General features: G+C 38.2%; 1 protein-coding gene across 1 annotated transcript; it reads right to left on the minus strand.

Moving 5' to 3' along the window:
• Nucleotides 1–2,634: 2,634 nt before the first annotated feature.
• LOC111251348 (serpin B12-like) lies at nucleotides 2,635–12,282 on the minus strand. Its single transcript, XM_022807842.2, has 9 exons — nucleotides 11,918–12,282; nucleotides 9,085–9,183; nucleotides 8,318–8,495; nucleotides 7,932–8,063; nucleotides 4,242–4,464; nucleotides 3,991–4,104; nucleotides 3,674–3,747; nucleotides 3,289–3,482; nucleotides 2,635–2,838 (listed from the first exon to the last, which is right to left on the minus strand). The coding sequence occupies exons 1-9, from the start codon at nucleotides 12,053–12,055 to the stop codon at nucleotides 2,635–2,637; spliced, it is 1,356 nt and encodes a 451-aa protein (XP_022663577.1). The 5' UTR covers nucleotides 12,056–12,282.
• Between the last annotated feature and the right edge of the window lie 6,279 nt (nucleotides 12,283–18,561).

Here is an 18,561-nt window from a genome sequence, read left to right on the forward strand (position 1 = left end):
GAGGGCACAGAGAACATTCGATTTAGTGACCTTTCGAATTATGCCTCTGCGTTAATCTGTAGTATGTGAGATCACAGTGAAGTTGACAGAACTGTTATTTTCGCTTGTTAATTGTTTAGAAGCACTTGGTTACAGATTTTTCAACATAGTTTTATGTTATAGCTTGGAACTGGTAACGTTGCAAGCATCTTCTAGCAGCCCCCTTATGCCGAGAGCTTAAAACAAAGCAAATGCTATTGTGTCAATAGCATGCGATCACTTATATGAAAACGCTGCAAATTTCTGCACACAAAAACATATCATTACCTTTCAGGTTTGCTTATTGTCAGCTCGAAAGTAGCACAAACACGCCCAGATATGCTGTTTCTAGCAAGCATACTCAAGATGCATATATAACAATACATGAAGTTCTTATATAAGTGATGTCAAAAAAACTAGATACAATGATTTAAAAGTATTTGTTTATGCTACAACCACTCTGTTTGTATCGCCTAAATATTAAATTGCTTTAAGATTAAACTTTTTTTTAAATTCAGAGGTTAAATTGTTACATATAAATTTGATCTAGCTGAAAAATCAGGTCTCCTTATTCTTCAGCCATTATTTATCATTCAGACGAATTAAATTACTACCGGGTGTACAAGTAGTTAGAAGTAGGTACTCTCAAAGGAAACTTACGAGTAAAAAAAAAAGGTCAAAAGTTTGGATGAAGACTCTGTGGGGTCTTCTGGAATTCCTAGGTTAAGACGCTGACTCCGGGTTTTTGTTTATATCTTACAATTGTCTTTCATGGGACATGAAATAAAAAGGTTTAATATTTCGTTAGATTATTCTACAGTGCAAATTTATTGGTTCTTCGCTGCTACCGAAATATATTATACAAAACCACTGAAAGATACACGCAACGGCCATTCAGTAAAAGTATTAAAATCGTCACACTGAAAGCATACATTATATTACCTTTTCATATTCTATATAGCGTAGTTCTTGAAATAGCATTTCTTTTGTGATATAACCTTGACCAGATCTCGGGGAACCCAGCGATGCATTGAGATATTTTTTGAAAGTTGTTTTTACATAATTTTAAACGTCTCTATCGTATAGGATTATTTCGACCTAAAACGCGCGTATTGAATTGTATACATACTCTGCACCCCATACTACGGCCAAAGAGTTTTTTTTATTTTGTTTACCCCCCAGGGGAATAATTCGATTACAAGTTGATTGTTGTAGTACAAATGTAGTACCCAGGTGCATGTTCATGTTCAAGGCTAAGTCATATCGTTGGTGTAAGTCCATCTTCTGGTTGTTCTTCACTGGCTGATTCCCCCAGTGGCAAGAATGAACGAAACCTAAGACCTCATCGACATGGTTTATTTTCATGTTTGGCTTTATTGTGCATACCTATAATGAGGAACAGGTATCGCGGCTCTATTAGGATTCTAGAAAAATTGCGATGACAAAATAACTAGCAGCATAAAGTCTTTTCGTTTAGCAGACTTTTCAGAAATGATCAGAGTCATTGCAATACTTTTTAGGCTATTCCAATAGCATTTTAGTCAGACGTACCTTACAAGTCTAAGAAAATTGATACTGCAAATAGTATTTCCTAAGGAAAAAACTAGGTGCAGTTAGCACCGACATATAAACCGTGTTGGAGTTTGTCAATGGAGAATATTTGGTTTTAATGAAATAACATTTACAGACCATAGTTGTACAATGGCCAGTTGAACGTCCATCTTATTTTTTGACAAAATGCTCTCTCGCCACGACAAAGATGGATATTTGTAGACGTTGCCCCAGCTTCATTTCTTAATATTTCTTGAACAATAGTAATAGACTGCGATTGTTGACTTTTGTTTGTGGCAGACTTCTGATGCCAGCATAATATCTGACGCAAAGTTTATGTTTGATCCCTGTGGCTAGCAGATCTGTTGCTAATATAAATTAGCAGTGAGCGCGAGATTTCCATTTGGGATACGTAAGGCTGCTTATATATCACTAATGGCATACCTATATATATATATATATATACATATATATGTATATATATATATATATATATATAACGCTATCAACTAACATCAGGTATATATTCGAATACCACTTTTTTCAGCTATACTGCTTAGCTGCTCTGTATGACTAGTCCGTAAAACTTTAGCTGGAATTACGTTTCGACACGACTTCCGTTCAAATAAGTCATCGGTTTTATTTATGATGATTGAATAAAATGATTGCCTATAATGAAATAATATTGCACTGTATTCTACAACGGTCTAGTCGTCTGTCAATTCTTTTTGGATTGCCAGGCGTGCACTTCCAGCTTATATTCTGTAAATGAGACACATACATATAAAGAGAGAGTGGAAGGGAGGGAGGGAGATAGAGAGAGGGGCTATAACCATCATTCTATCATAATTAGGCTACTGTTGCTACAACCTATTTCGGTTTCTTACGCATAAGATTCGAGCCATAAGAAGAAAGCTCATTTGGTGTGCAACGTAGTTTGCTTTGAATTTGTCTCCTATTTTCTCTCAGCAATACTTAGGGGAATTGTTTTTACTAAAACTTAAAGTGAAATATATCCACTTTAAAATAAATCTGTTTCTTCGTATTGCGCATACTGTATAGCGTTTATGTCAAAGTCTTGATCAGCCCAGCGAAAACCTGCATGTACTTAAATGCATGTTGGTCCTTTGATTCTTCCAGCTCGGAGACGATAACAGCTAGGTAGAAAGAACTTTTGACCTCGAATTGAATAGCACTGGCCTGCGTTACGTCGCGTCGGGGTCTACTGTTGGCAGTTATTCCGCTCGTGCCCAAATCCGACACGCTCAACTATAGATAGTAAAGAAGTGTCAAGTTAAGAGATTGTTGAATTCTCTGTACGATAACAAAGCAGATTTATTGCAGAAAATTATTTGCCAGTAAATAAAGAACTAATCAGCTCCATAAGATCTATTTTTTTTACATAGGTTATTGTTAGTTAATTTCCTGCATTTGGCCTTAACAGTCATTAGAAGCAATATTTTTCTGATTCTAAGTAGCTCGAAAGTAAACTAGAACACCTATATACATTTCGTGCATGTGATATCTCTCTTTACTTTGTGATTGAGATGAAACCCGTGAACGCGATACGACATTAAATGTTCGCGAACTTCGATAGTGTCATCTTGTGTTACCGAAAGATCCGAAGGTGGCAGAAAATTAGCGCGGACGGTTCGTGTACTAGATTAAAAGACATTTAGACAAGATTAAAAGATAATTTTCAGCATCTCATAAACTCACCGAAGTTCGATGGAAGATTCTATTGAGATATGTTAGTGGTGTTGTTGTTACGTTCGATGCTGGTTGGACCATCTTACTGAAGTTTGCTTGTGTCTTTTCGAACGCTACGAGGATTCCAAGCTTCTTGATTGAATCTCGAAGGTCACCAACCCACTCTACGTTAATTTTTGGCATCAGAAGCTCTACACTAGTCACTTTAGGATAGAAAAAAAAAAAGCCATAATAAGCATGTAGAGGCGCAATACAATTTATCTACATATTAATTCCTTAGCTTGCTGATCAAGCGGCCCTCGGCACCGGCTAAGGGCACGCACACCTTAGCCGGGCTACTCTGGGCTAGAAACGAGGTGCGAGTTACCAATAATTCGCGAATCTAAGCACTTACTTTCTGTCTGGTGAAATGCTCGCATAACATCAATCCACCGTCGTTTTTCCAACCATCTATCAATGTTGCAGGAGCTGCAGCGACGAATGAGGCATAAACAAGTCGGAATGAGTGCCACGCTTAACTACGCAAGATGTAGTGAATTTCAACTTTACCAAAAAATGTGTCAAGGGAAAAAACTATCCACTAAGATAGAGCGCTAAGGCATTCCTTACGTACTACGATAAAGAGTAGCTAAGCTACTAGATAGGACTAACGCTGAAGTGTGGCCAAACAAATGTCAGTAAACAACATTAGGGTAAATGTGTGGAACGTACTCTGATTTTGGAAGAGCTATCAACAACTCAGCTTTGGTAACTGACTTTATGCCAGTATTGTATGGTACTCTTAACAAATACGCGTCAGCAGCCGAAGAGTTTCCATAGGCCATCCTGTCGGAAATACAGAAAAGGCTCTGCGATCAGCGTATAATACGGCAGTAATAGAAAATACTATAAGGGTTCCATTCAAACAGGTTAGATTTGCTATACATCTATGTATGAAAGTACGAAGTTTCATAAAAACTTACCGACCACTGATTTTAAACCAGTTGGCATGATTTTTCGGCGACTCACAATGAGCGTTAAATCTGATTTGCTCGTTAAATTTCATTACGGGAAACCGCCAAGCACCTTCGAAGAACACAGCACTGACTATAGCTATCGTCGTATCCTTGGTGAAGTGTCCATCGACAATCTTCTTAATCTTTCCTCGTGTTGCTAAATTTACAAAATGGTTCATCTCGGCCACCACTGATCGAATAATAGAGGCGTTGCAACAGCAAGAAATAGTAAACCATCATGTAATAACCAAAGTAAATCAAATCATCAAAAATATATGATACCTATATTAAGCCTTTGTTTCGTCTGACGACGGTACTGGACAAACAATCAGGGACACTTAGTTTTAGCTATGATAGATCCGGATCACGTTGAGACTATAGGATACCAGAGCCACTGTAGTTCAAATGTGCACTTTTAGAAATCATATGAGCGTGCGTAGAACACGGAAATATCTGGTCGAAGTACATTGAATAGCACTTTGAAATAGGAAATCTCCTTAAATGTTTCGAAACTAGACCAATTTCAGTTAAGTTCTATTAAAATTATTGGTGCATCTTGAAACATGACTTACAGCGAAAATTAATGGTACTAACTTTACAAATATTTGAAAGGCAAATCGCAGTTAAGAAACTGGCAGGCAGAGGAAGGAGGTTCATGTGGGGTGCGCGAAAAATGGGCCGCTGGTATTTTTCTAACAGGTCCGTATGTATCCATCAGCCATAGTCAGATTGTACGTAATTATAAACAATGAAAATAAACGTATGCATAAAAGATGTTAAGACTACATAAAAGTAGTTTACGTCGCTTGGTTATCGTGAGCTTTATCTATATAATAACATATATTCGAGTATCATGTTTTGCATGCGTCAAGAGGGGCATTCCTCACTAACGTCGTCATGATATTTAATGTAATTGTTATACGCTTGAAGATTTGCTTAAATTTAGCATCTAAGCGCTTATAAAAAATTTCTGGAAGTTTGTTTTTTGAATTTGCGAATAAGTTTTTATAGCAATTGTGGATGACGCAATATTGTTACGTATAAACATGTTATAGTTCCGTTCGCACGCGGTACACAAAATAGAGTTTTGATTAAAAGGCAGTCTAAATATACTATTTTCTGTAATGGGTCAAATAACCAAAAACCCAGCTTTGGACTTCGGAATCTTTTTGTGTTGTTTTTTTCTTCAGGAAATAACAGACGATGTTTTATTTCAGCACAGTTGCTTCGGCCCCGGTGTATATCGTACGTATCTTTTTGGACAGATTTGCCCTTGCAGAAAAGGTGCAGCAGAATGAAGCCATACCTCACTAGTTTATCTTTCACAGAAGATAGTCCTACTGAAATTTGGCTTTAGTTAGAATGGAAAAATTGATAGGGTAGTGAACGTTACATTACTTCACCGCTTTGTATCGGCATTGAACCGTCGGAGAAAAATTGGTGGTGTGTGCCTAAATTTGCAAAGTATCGTAGTCAGAAGGTTACTTAGCTATTGTGTCGGCAAAAGTTTGCGTTTAACTTATCGAACTTCATTCATCCACTTTTGGTAATAGTTTTCAAACATATGTGTACGAATCAACAATTCTGTATGACGAGATCAAAATAAATACTGAAACAACAGACCGCTTCGCCCTATATATACTTCGCCATTTTTCAGACATCCTAAAAATGCTACCAGAAAGCCGCAAGCGGCATTGCACTTGTCACAATTTTACTCACGTCTGGAGCTGTTACGTCTCTTATTAGGTCCATGAAAACCCTGTTACCTGCAACGCCTATCCTGGAATCTATATACAGGCAATCTAGGTCATGACGTGTCAGTTCAACCGGTTCTTTTTCCTTTGTTAATCATCCTCCATCGCATTCCGATCAAAGAGGTCCCCATCAATCTGTACAAATTCTTACTTCTAGTTGTTGAGCTTGTTCTTAAAAGTCTATGCCAGAGGAAATTCGAACAGACTCCCTGTCAAAAATGGTAAGTTGGTCGAGAAACACGCGAGGCGATTGTAAATCGTGGTGTCTTATCCCAGTGGTCTCTTCAGAAAGGAGCTTTGATACGTTTTAGTTGTTCAAAATTCTCCGTTCTGAGATCTTCTTAACTAACGCGTATTCGATATGTTGCGATCTGCACTTTGCCATAGTGAGTTCGCCATCTGTAAGATTGCGTTAATGACCAGACGGATACGTTTTCCGTAGGCCTTCTTGAAACTAAAGGGTGAAGTACGGACTGTATTTCACCTAGCAGCCTAAAACGTGTATGGGCCGAAACGACAAATATGGTCGAATCACCCCATGCCTCCTGGGAAGACGAGAGGACTGCACGGCAGACTGCAGAATATCAACTGGATGCCGCCCATAGGCTTCAGCGTTCATGACGTTAGATATTTGAAGAGATCCGTGGCTGCGTCTGAGGTGCTTGTTCGAATTTACACGTCGCGACAGAGCTACACGTTTCATAGGGATGGTTAGGTCTTACTGTTGTGCGTATGTGAGCTGAAATGCTCGTATATTCTAAGAATAAGCAATTTTCATTTTGAAATCTTATTCAATCCGTCGCAAATATATCAATGACCGAACTTCCGCCATATCTCGATAATGTCGTTATATGGCTAGAATCGATTAGCCACGGTGGTACGCGAGTGCTACTGGAAGGGCCATACTGTGGCTCCAGTCAGACCGGTCGAAGCCCAAATAAGACTATGTCCCCATCAAAATGTAGTGGTTAACGTACCTGCTGTTGATCTTAGGGACACGTTGTGGTCTAGCTTCGAACTTGGGATAGAGATGCTTCTTTTCGTGCTGGAAGCTAGCCCTGGGACTGCCCTACGGCGTTGCCGGACGTAAAACTCAAAGCACAGAGACTATGCGCCCTTCGTATTGAAGCTAATAGAGTCGAGCATCGTCGTCGGCAGGTACAGCGCTTATAGAGATACTGAGGAGCATTTATTCTCATGACAATCATTAATTCTATTTATAACGCTCTTTTTATTAAACCATCGATTTTCCCCTGGGGTTGCATAGCTTTTTCAATATACATAAGTACATACGACGCGTTCAAAGAGTTGTGTAATATTATAGAAAACGCTTGGCGCAAAGCTTGACGTTTCACAAAGATAACCTTAGTGATTTTGTTTGTTTTTTTTTGTTTCATACATACACATATTTAGATAGTAAAACTTATTCTAAAGGAACAAGAGAAAAAAAAAAACCGATAAAGAGAAAATTTGTAAATGAACGTCTTACTCTGATGAATGTCTTAACTAAGCACTTCGATTTTAGCCTGGTGTATATTCTTTATGAATTTCACGCGTTCATACACGCATAGTACACACAACAAGAGATAAAAATAAACTGAACAGAAGTTTGCTTTTGAAAGGATCTAGATTTTAACCAAAAACCATAGGGTTATATTAGGGCCCACGCTGGGCTATAGAAAGTTAGCCTGGGCGAGTATCTATGGGGTACTCGTTTCTACAACAATGCCTGGATCTGTCAGCCCGATGTATGAGACGCTGCGACTAAATTCGAATCAATTGTCCCAGCATGGGTCTATCTGCTCCCTCTAACGTGAGAAAAGATTTTGTTCGAACAAAATTGCATGACATATAGAAAGAAATATACAAATATGTATGGTATTTGCCACCCAAATGTACTTACCGTTGTCAGACTTCTTGAAGTCCATAAAAACTACCTTACTACCGAAACCGAATGTTGTAGAATCCAAAAAGAGTTGTGGGACAATCAAATCCTCAGTGACATACACGCGATTGGCAAGGTTCAGTCGAAAATCTGTCAAGTTATTAAACCAAACCAGGCTAGATAATTCCGCTGTTAAGGTAATATCCCGGCGAGGTTCACCCTACTTTTATTGCGTGGTGTGCATGCCTTTTCATCATATCGAATCAATATAATGCTCCCCTAGTAATCGCTAGGCATACAATCGACTCTACGTATCTGACCAGCGCTTATGCCACCTAATTTACCCATATACTGCTCATGTCCATTATCCAGAACACTAGTTCGATCACCGAGTCGTCACATACCCGATTGGTAATTATCCAGAATATTGACCAAGTAGTCCCCTGCCGCCACGATCGTCGTCCAGTTCAGTCTATGAAGACGCGTAATCTTCTCAAGCTGATATCTAGTGCTGCCTTGTGATCCTATCGTAAGCATTGCCATTATTGAGTACACCGAAAGAGGGGATATGACAATGTTATTCTGAAAGTGATACGAGACAACGATGATGCAGTAATAGAGTATATGTTAATGTAATTTTTGTGTAAGGGACGATATAAAAAAAAAAAATAGCTGTGCAGTTAATCGATAATGTTAGGTTGACTTTTAAATGTTCGACGCGGGGACATGATTGAACGATTTTAGTACATATGGTCCAATAAACATGGCCAAAGATAATATCACTTGCTAATATTAACAGCAAAAGTGCCACTGAAATAGCAATGGTCGCTAAAAAGTGTGTTCATTTGCCTCTTTTTCATACTCTGAGGTGTGTTATCATTGCGAAAAGTCGAAAGATAAAAGGACAAAAAAAGATGTGAAGTATGTTAGCAACTGAATTTTAAAGAATCAACATAATATGGCCATTGTGACAATACCAGTCAACAATTACCGATTCGAATGTAAACAAAGCCTATGTAATAATCATTCATTATAACTCTTTGCTTACATACATTGTGAGTTTAGGAAAGAATCGGTCCCTTTTTCAACCAGAGACTCAATACTAGTCTAGCATAGTTTCATTACCAATATAGAATGCAATATTGTGTCATTAAGAGTAGTTGATACTTGCCGTATCGTTGTTTAACTTTTGAAGGAGGGAATGGCCGAAGTTACCAATAGCTTCTATGAGAGCGCCTTGGATTGTGTGGCTAAAGTTGAGAACATTGTCCTTAAACATTAGGCAAAAGTAAAGAAGATTAGTGATACGTACTTAAAAAACTGGCCGACAAAAAATCGAGCATAGATAAAGGCGGGCTTTACCGCAAAACAGAATGCAGGTACTCCATTTATTGCTCAAGAAGACAAAAACCGTATGTTACCATGGCTTTCCTTAAGAAAAGCGGAAAGGTCATCTTTGTACCTGCTGCTCCTGTAGAAACTACAAAGGCAAGATCTTCTAAACGGCTAAAAAAATATAACTCAGGTATTCTCATAATTCTATCACAAGAAAAGGTGTGCAACGCCAGACCAATACAAGCAATGTAAAAACTCCGTTTGTAATGTAAAAAAAGAGGCATTCACATACGAAGCCGAAAAAAAAATGCCCCAGTGTGCTATAGTACAGTAAATTTCACTGGTCCCGAATGTTGACATGCTCCAGCAGGCTATAGCAGAACTATAGCGGATACGTGACACATCTGTCACCAAAATGATATTTCTGATGTTTATCCGTTGTTTACTTCGGCACTTTCGTAAACAATCCTCGGCAACTTACCAGTATATCCAAACTAAGCTTCTTTTTTTTTTACATACTTGTTGCATTCATCTCTTAAATAACAAAATATAATTTTTGTAAATGTAATAATAAAAGCATCAATAAATATAGAATATGGGAGTGTAAAATAAGGCAAATGAAGCTATTCATCACTTGCTTGAAAAATCAGAAATAGTCTGTGTCAGCTGGTACAGTATATTTCTACCGTACTAACGAAGGGTAAACGGTTATGGTCTATAAGCAAAATAACTCTGTCTCTGTTACAACCTAAAGAGCTGGCTCGTTCCTAAGATAATAGCGATAAATTCTAATATACGCAGATAAGGCTATTAGATTCGTTAGCAATAAATCATGGAAAAAAAAGTTGTTCTGAAGTTGGCCAGATGACGCAAAAATTAATAGGAAAATATGCAACTTTGCCGCCCCAAACGCCCCCCAAATAATCCAATAGAAAAAACACTGTATAAATAAAACGAAGTCAGTCACTAAAATCAACTTTTATAAATATTTTATTCATATTTAAATATTATTTCGTTCAGTATAAAATGTAACATAATAAATTCGAGCTCTTTGAAGTTTTTCGAGGCGTGCTCCTTATTTCAATTAAAGTGTTAGTAAATTATTGTTGGGATGATAATTTATTTATATGGTCGTTGTCGCAATCTAGGATACGAGACCATTTTAACATTTGAGTATTTTTTCTTGTTTAATTAGAAAATTGTCGAGACTTCGAAAAATATGGTTGCTTAAATATGTGCTTGTATGGATAGTATCAATGCTAGACAAGGAATTCTTGGCCGTGGCTACTCTATTGTGGCATGGTATAAAATAGCGATGCTTAGCTTTTTAGAGCGAATTTTTTTTAGCATATCTTGTAATTATTAACAGTACAACCATGAATCTCTAGTAGATAAGTTCTGCATTAGACCACCAGACAAACGCTACCATACGTTCTTGCAGCTGTACGTTGTTAGGCTGACGCTCTGCCACGTTTCTTTTTTTGGAACCATTTAGTCATAGGACCTTTTGCGGTTATCATAGAAACCCCCCTTTTTTTTTTTATTACAAGTCACAATTCGATGTAAAAATGACTCATTGTTATAACAAAAAAGCCGGGAGGAGCAAACGTAGTTCCGTGTCTATTTCTAACCCTCGCTCAGATCATGCAGTGTCTATTTGCTGGTTTCTTTCCTTCACTTATTTAATCGCGATCAACAAGTACGATACGTTCACATACATGAAACTCGAATGCTGACCGTCCTGCTTTCCACCGCAGCTCTCAACTTTATTCATTCAATTGAATCGACGCTGATGATCTTTCATGGGAATCATTTTTAAATTTAGAATTTCCTTTGCAGAATTTTTTGAACCAGTAGAAGCTTAATTAAATACGGGAGCCCTAAATAACTCGATACTTGCAACGCACTCGAACCTTATGGATCTTCATGGCTGGTTACGGCTGGCCTGCTAAAAGCCCAATCCAACTGTCTCAGATCCTCAAGTGTTTGAGTCTATTTCGAGCGCAAAAAGACGTGCCGTCGAATGTCACACCATTATTAAATAGCTTCATCTTGGAGTATGGTATCAGTGTTTGTCACATTTCATTCTGAAGCCCTCGATAGTGGCAATCTCAAAAACATATAAAACAACTGTGTTACATGGAAGGGGCACACATGGGATTTTTAGGAGCTTCAAATATAGAAGAACCTTACGAAGCTTTTGGAATAGCCAAGCGGCATTATGTAATGCCTTTTAAGCCATAATACCCCAGTTGCTTCGATACAAAAAGCTTTACTGAGTAACACTGTTTTCATGCTGGGATTAGACTATAACACCTGATAGAATATAGAAATCCGAAACAGTCCTAATAAAATCAAACTCGATTGTCCTAAATGCGACGTTTTGTTATTGAAATACTTGCTGAAATAATAAGCATTTTTGATCAATCAACTTAAATTTGAAATAACTTATAGTATCTGATACAGATTTGTAATAAAACAATATACGTCATACTTGCAACCGGCACTCGTTTCGAAAAATAGGTTGACAGCTATTGAATTGCTGCGACTTGACAGTGATCGACTGTTTTATGTCGTCTTCATATAAAATCACGTACTGTTCCGTTTTGTCTTCACAGTGTGGTCGGTGATGCGCTTACCAAGTCATCCAGTTGACATCCAGCACTTACCCCACATAGCACGAAGCTACTTTGGTTGGTAAAATCAGTTGGCGCACATAAGTTCAGTGGCATGAAATGGACAACCACTACGGAGAGTACAGCTCGGAAGAGCATTATTCCTTTATAGGACTTGTGAGAAAAAGCCATCTATAGAAACATGAAGCTGAAGAATGCCTTCAAGTGGTACTCGATAGGCAGAAGCTGAAATATTAGGTATGCAGCTCAAATTAGCCAACAACGAAATTAACAGTGTTTCTAATTCAAAGATCGCTATTCGATAGACGATCGATGGTATTGGTTCTGAGAGCGATTTTAATGACAGTCGTGCTCGTTTACGTGCTGCATGTCAATGCGACGTCTGCTAGTAAAAACTGCATATAGTACGTGGAATTACCAGCTTGTGAATAAGTGTACTCTATTTGGTGTCCCTTTTAGCTTGCGCATGAGTCAAGCATTTAAAGTATGTTTTTCTGCAAACTAGTACATTTCACGTAATTATTAAAAAAAAAAAAGCCAAGTTATACCTAGCACGGTTCCTTTGCAGCCTCGTGTTTCAGAAGGTCACTATGAGCCTGGATACGTATAACTATGTTGTCATATATACGAAGCTTTGGCTTAATAATTAGCACCTCGGCAATGCTATCTGAGTAACTGCGTCTACGTGGAAGACAAAACGAGGAATATCCTAACATCGAGATACTTCTTCTACGTCGTTAATGGAAGCATTTTAGATGTAAAATTTTTGAAGGTTCACGTAGACGAAGATCATTCAAAGGCAAACCAACGAGACCGGAAGTTTTTATATAAAGAGAAAGGAATTTATTTATTTAAAACACAAATATTAGTTCAGGCGGTTATTTGCATATGTACAAAAGCAAACGTAATCTTCTGCGGACGCGGTCCGCATTCAGTGCGCTGTCATAAGTCTTACCGAATCTGAACAGTAAGTAAAATAGTTAACTTCAAGTTAAGTTCAATAGTTAAGTTCAATTACATCTTATCATTGTCATGATAACTGGAAGGAACGGTAATTTAAAGCTTATTTTTACATATTAACTTTGGCCGAACTCTACACTTCATAGATAACTTTGGGCTAACGTCATTGGAAGCAAAAGCCTAGGACAAAGCTAAAGCTCTACCGTAGACAACATAGCCCGAGTATCCTCGTTTTGAAAAATATTGCTTTATACGTAAATGTTGTTTATAAATACACGTATCGTTTTCTAGTAAAGTAAAAATCATAAAAAGATCTACAACAATTTAAAGGAAAATATTTCAGTAGTACAATTGAACTTGGTTAACGCTTCTCATACGTTTGGTGTCGACTTCTAAAGTCCCTACCTAGTTATTAATCACTTCGTACAGCTACAGGTGTGAAATTTTGACCGGCATTTTTTGTACAGGTGTACAGCTCAGAAGCTGATCAGCATACGTTAACATTATGGCATTAATATGGTAAACATCTATTACCCTGCACATAGGACTTACGAGAATGTTTACTTTGTCTGCAGTTGGGAAGTAGCGTTGAAACACGGCCCAGACAATTTCATATAGGCTAGTTGTAACAAATAAAAGGTGAATGTTTTTACGTGTTCTACGTCAAGCATTACTTGAGACGGCTGGCTCTGAGTGCGAAACGAAATATGGCTGCGCCCGGATTCGAACCTAGACCACCATAAGTTTAATGAATAGGAAGCACCGTACAATTGTTGTCTCCGACACTACCTTTAACGTAGCTTTAGCCTGCCTATAATAATATAGAGTGACTTTTTGCCCTAATCAGGTAAATGGCACTTAGAAAATAAATCAGATGATCAGTTGATGAATACATACGCGCTTACAGCTACACAGGGTTCGTAAAAGTAGGTGCTCTAGCTAACCAACGACAAAGCTAAGCCAGGCCGAAGACCCTGTCTCCTGCTCAAAGCTACTACCACCAATAATTTGAGAAGGTGAAAGGTGATTGGTTTGGGATCTTAGTGTCAAATCATCCCGCTTATTGAAATATATGCGAAAGAGCTATGGACTGAAATTTATTGTCAATGTTTGAATTTAATTCCGACGCGTTTTTATTCAAAAGTAAAACGTGTTATTTCGACGTCCCAATAATACCATATCTCTTTCTTGCTTTCATAAATGAGCCTAGGATTTTTGTTTTCAAGGAGTTTCGTTGTCAACTTAACGATCGAAGACTCGTGTTTGTCCCAAAGGCAAAGCGGTTTACGGTTGCGGTACGAATTACGTTCGCAGAGATATGTTAGAATGGCCCAGCGACCGTTACCAGTCTATGCTGGAGGCACTTCCGTTTACAGCATTGGATGGTTTAAATATCGGTTAACGTTGTGCGATTCCAGCAGAAGAAAATTTTGAACCATATGAATCGCGACAGCGTCACGCGGCTGCGATATCGCGCGTCCGCCAATCGAAGACTTTTCAATGAAAAACGGCCACTGAACTGGAGTTACCTGAAACATAAGGTTCACGGAAACAAACCTGCAGCTGCCCAAAGAGTGGAGGCCAATCAGGCCGAGTCGTAATGGTGCAGAGATAACGTTGTCAAGCCTATGGACAGACGCGACAAGCCAGCCCAGTCTAAAGTAATACCTAATGGCAGTGTTTGACGTAAAACTTGGAGCATTTGTCCTGTCTTGATGAAGCTTAAGAGCTCACTTAGTCGTTGAAAGTTTTACCCACAAACGGGCAGGACTCGACATAAACATAAAATCAGGTCCAGTTCAATTCACTCACTTAATCAAGTGCAAATAAATTCGCTGACAATACTAAAATGCTCTAAATAAATAAGTGATACATGGACCCCATAACAAACTCGTCGTGCTAAGGCAATTCAATTTAAGGTGTTAAGGTGTAAGTATGTTTGAAAAGCTATTGTCTAGAAAAGTAACACGGCTCTTAAGTCAAATCTTTTGAAAACAAATGGTGTACATTTCCTCGCCAATGCGTCTCATCGCCATAAAATAAGCTGGATATTTCCTTTAATTGATATAAACTTCAACGTTAAATGGCAATGACACCGCTAAAAACTAAGATGCACCAGGTACTTTTGATGACCTCTTAGATATAACAGATCTAAAAAGATCCCAGTATAATGCGAATGTCTGGTTCGGAAGCACGAATTTCTAAATAGCGACTACGTTTCTTGAAGGTGCTATCAAGTAATCCCAGTAATCTCAGTAATCCAAGTAAGATTAACCCAACTGCTGGGTTTCGTACGCCATTGTACTATGATTTAATGTGCAGGTAAAGTTTACCACGAAGGTACAAATCCTGCCTGTCTATCTAAACTATTGCTATCCTTGACCAAAACAATTTCGCACAACAAGGCAATAATACATCAATGGATACTCAATGAGAGAAAAGAGCCGTAGCGGGAGCACAGTTAGCTTGGGGGATGAAGCTGGGGCCTGGTGCAAACAATAGGAAGAATAATTCACTCATTTTCCACTTCGTTTTTCCATGATCTTTTCCTGCTAATCTTAACCTCACAGAGGTAAAGGCTTTCATGTTCGTGTCTCGTGTAATTAACATTAACAAATCGAACTGTGAGTAGGCGAAACAAAAAAACACAGGAATATTTTTTACTGTATGCTTTGTTTTGTAGTAGGTTCGGAAATGATTAAGGAACCTGCATCGCATCAGTCTGGATGTATATTTTTAACTTGTAATATAATAGTTCTACTTTAAAACTAAGGGAGGTAATCGTAATAAAATCGTTCTCGTCAAAATATTCACACCTCTAGGATGTGCTCTTTCAATATAGGTGAACTGCTTATAACTGCTGAAAGCTTACGGATCGCCTCAGCCTGTGGTACCAAGATAACCAGTTAAGGAAAATGTTAGAATAGTCTTTTTCAAAGCGTTTTCCTTATTTATCCCTCAGCTATTTGTTCGATTTTATATGGCTGAAATTTAAGCCTAAAGGTTCCTGGTTTCCGACATTTGTTTTCCGCCGAGCTCAAACACTGCCGGAACATTTGTGCCATGTAGATCTTATGTCTCGAACGATTGCTGAAAGCCAGCTGACGAAATTCGGTAATAGCTTGCTAGAATTGGAGGGGGCAGCGCGTCTTGGTCATCCACTCGCTGGCGATGAGCGACAACAGTGTCAGATCACGCATGGCAAAGGTCATTGAGGCCGCTCGAAGAGGGACTAAGTAAAAGTTGCACTATTTCTTTCGAAACAGTATTCATCTGGATTTGAAAACAATATGGATGAATGCGACTTCGCGAACTGATGGAATGAGGCGTCGGAAAAAAACGCAGGGTTTAATGTATTTTTCCAGCAATACATAGCTGATACATATGGAAAATCCAATGAAATGTTTTATAGTCGACAAGTGGCAAACAGAACTACAAATGCTTGAATATGCGATGACATTTAAGCCACCTGTCAACAGTCAAGGTGATAGGCTAGACGGCCTGTACACTTTTTCGAATTTATCTCGCGAGTAAGCCTCCCAAAGCTTTCAATACTAGTACTTACTCGTACTAATATTATAGTGTATGGGTTTATCAAGCAAATTGATTTCGACAACAGAAGCATCTACATATATCAGCTAGTCAATATTTACCTCTTACTCAGCAGATAAGCTGCTGCGAGACCCTGTGTTTGAGAGTTTGGAACCATAGAGAAACGCTCTACAAAGCGGATAGAAAATACCAAGGTTTACCTGATCCTAGCTCACGAGATAATAATAAAGGTAACAAGAAGAGCAACTAATATTATGCTGTATTTGAGCTTACTATATTGGTGGGCAAATTGGTTTTTAACATTTTTTTCTCTTAAAATTAGTATGATTGCCATGGGTATGAACAAGAAGTATCACGGTGAAACCACTCATTCAAAACAAAGTCAGGCGTGTTACGTAAACGAAATACTATAACTATAATAAGCGGGTCCAGCTTTAGACGAAAGATTTAGACTTCACGTGATCATAGGTAAACCTCTATAAATATAGACATTGTCTCTACTTCTTAGTCTTGATTCGAATCTAAATGTAGACTTCGTTCTGTGCTGACGGACTGCCCAACGGCGGTAACGGGCAGAAAACTACCAATATTATGTATTGATAATTATAAATTATCAACACAAAATGTTACGCACGATTGTCCCTTAACATAGCATTAGAACATCGTACCGAAATCAAAATATTTTCCCACCATAATTAGCACCGATGTACGTACAAGTAGCTTACGCTTGGGCTTGCTGGAGTCTAGGAAACGTTACCTGGGCTTTGTTCAAATAAAAAAATTTCGCTTATCTTTAATTACATCTAATAGGATTCCGTTTGTTTATGCATCATTTAGAACTTTAGACTTCACCTGAATAAGGAAAAGCTTCTTCAAATCTAAATTAATTTGCTTGCGTTTTTAACGCGCAATTACAAATGCGGCTTCTGGAAACGAAAACTGTTGTTAGAAATGACAATGGAGGGGTCAAATAGTTAATTTCTAATCAAACGCCTTCAGACGCTGCATTGTATGCCGCCCTATGCTACGTAAGAGCTTTCCTGTGAAGTCCGAAAGCATTTGTGAGTTGAATCAGTGTTCTATAGTATTGAATTTTTGAATAGATTCGGTAGTTTCTAGTAAGGATATAGTAAGAGGCTGTTCAGCTACTATTTCCCGACTGTGTTCCTGTCTCTACTAACATTTCCACCAGCCTGTCATCCTTACCCTGTATTCCCCTTTTTGATAGCCATTTAGTAGCGATCGACTGGCTACAAATGGGCGCCAATTTTCATTGTAAGTTAGCTGAGATCTTCAGACAGTGTTTGCTATTCGAATTTTCGTCCCGTTCAACAGTTCAAATACGGTAACTTGATTAGTGTGTAGGCTTAAATGTATGGCCGGAATATTGGAATAGTTATTATAAATAAATCGCTAACAATTTTAGCATTAGAGATTTACACTGTTGGGTTGAACGGAGAATAAAACACATTGAGCTTTTCAATTTAATGAAAAAAATAATAAATGTAGAACAACATTATTTCTAAAGTGAAGCTTTTGAACGTATTTATTCCGCTAAGAGCCTGTGCTTATAATTTCAGAAGTTGCCGTAACTAAACTTGTGAGTGGAGTTCATGGGCTAGATCATTATTAATCATCGTTCGGCCATTACTAAAAGTGAGCCATCTCATGGATTTTTCGAGATAGCAGACCTAATCGCATTCGTACTTAAACGAGTAGAGACAATTTGGCTAATCGATGCTCCAAGAACATTCAGTGACGTTGTTGGTCACTATCTGCATTTGTTCTTCACACTGGCAGATAATTCCATTATTATATCGTTTTATTTACCCCACGCTCCGATTTTGGTCTTGCCCATACGATCTCCTAACAGGCCACACAGGCTCACGCACCATCGTTACAGGTGAGCAAAATGCACTGATTCGCAACGTGTTAATCTGTCGATATCAACATACCGATGACATAAGACCTTTTTCATAGAACGTAGTCCGATGGCCTTTAGTCTTAAATAGTTTTGATTATATGCATGCCTAAGCGTCGTTGCTAATTGTCCTACTGTCGACCTCAACCATCCCAAGGAAAAGAACTTGAGTCAAAAATCGATATCTATATCACTTCTGAAGTGAAAATTTCGACCGTGCATAAAATCATGTTCATGTATAAAG

Source organism: Varroa destructor, unplaced genomic scaffold, assembly GCF_002443255.2.
Source record: "Varroa destructor unplaced genomic scaffold, Vdes_3.0 BEIS01000005.1, whole genome shotgun sequence".
NCBI lineage: Eukaryota > Metazoa > Arthropoda > Arachnida > Mesostigmata > Varroidae > Varroa > Varroa destructor.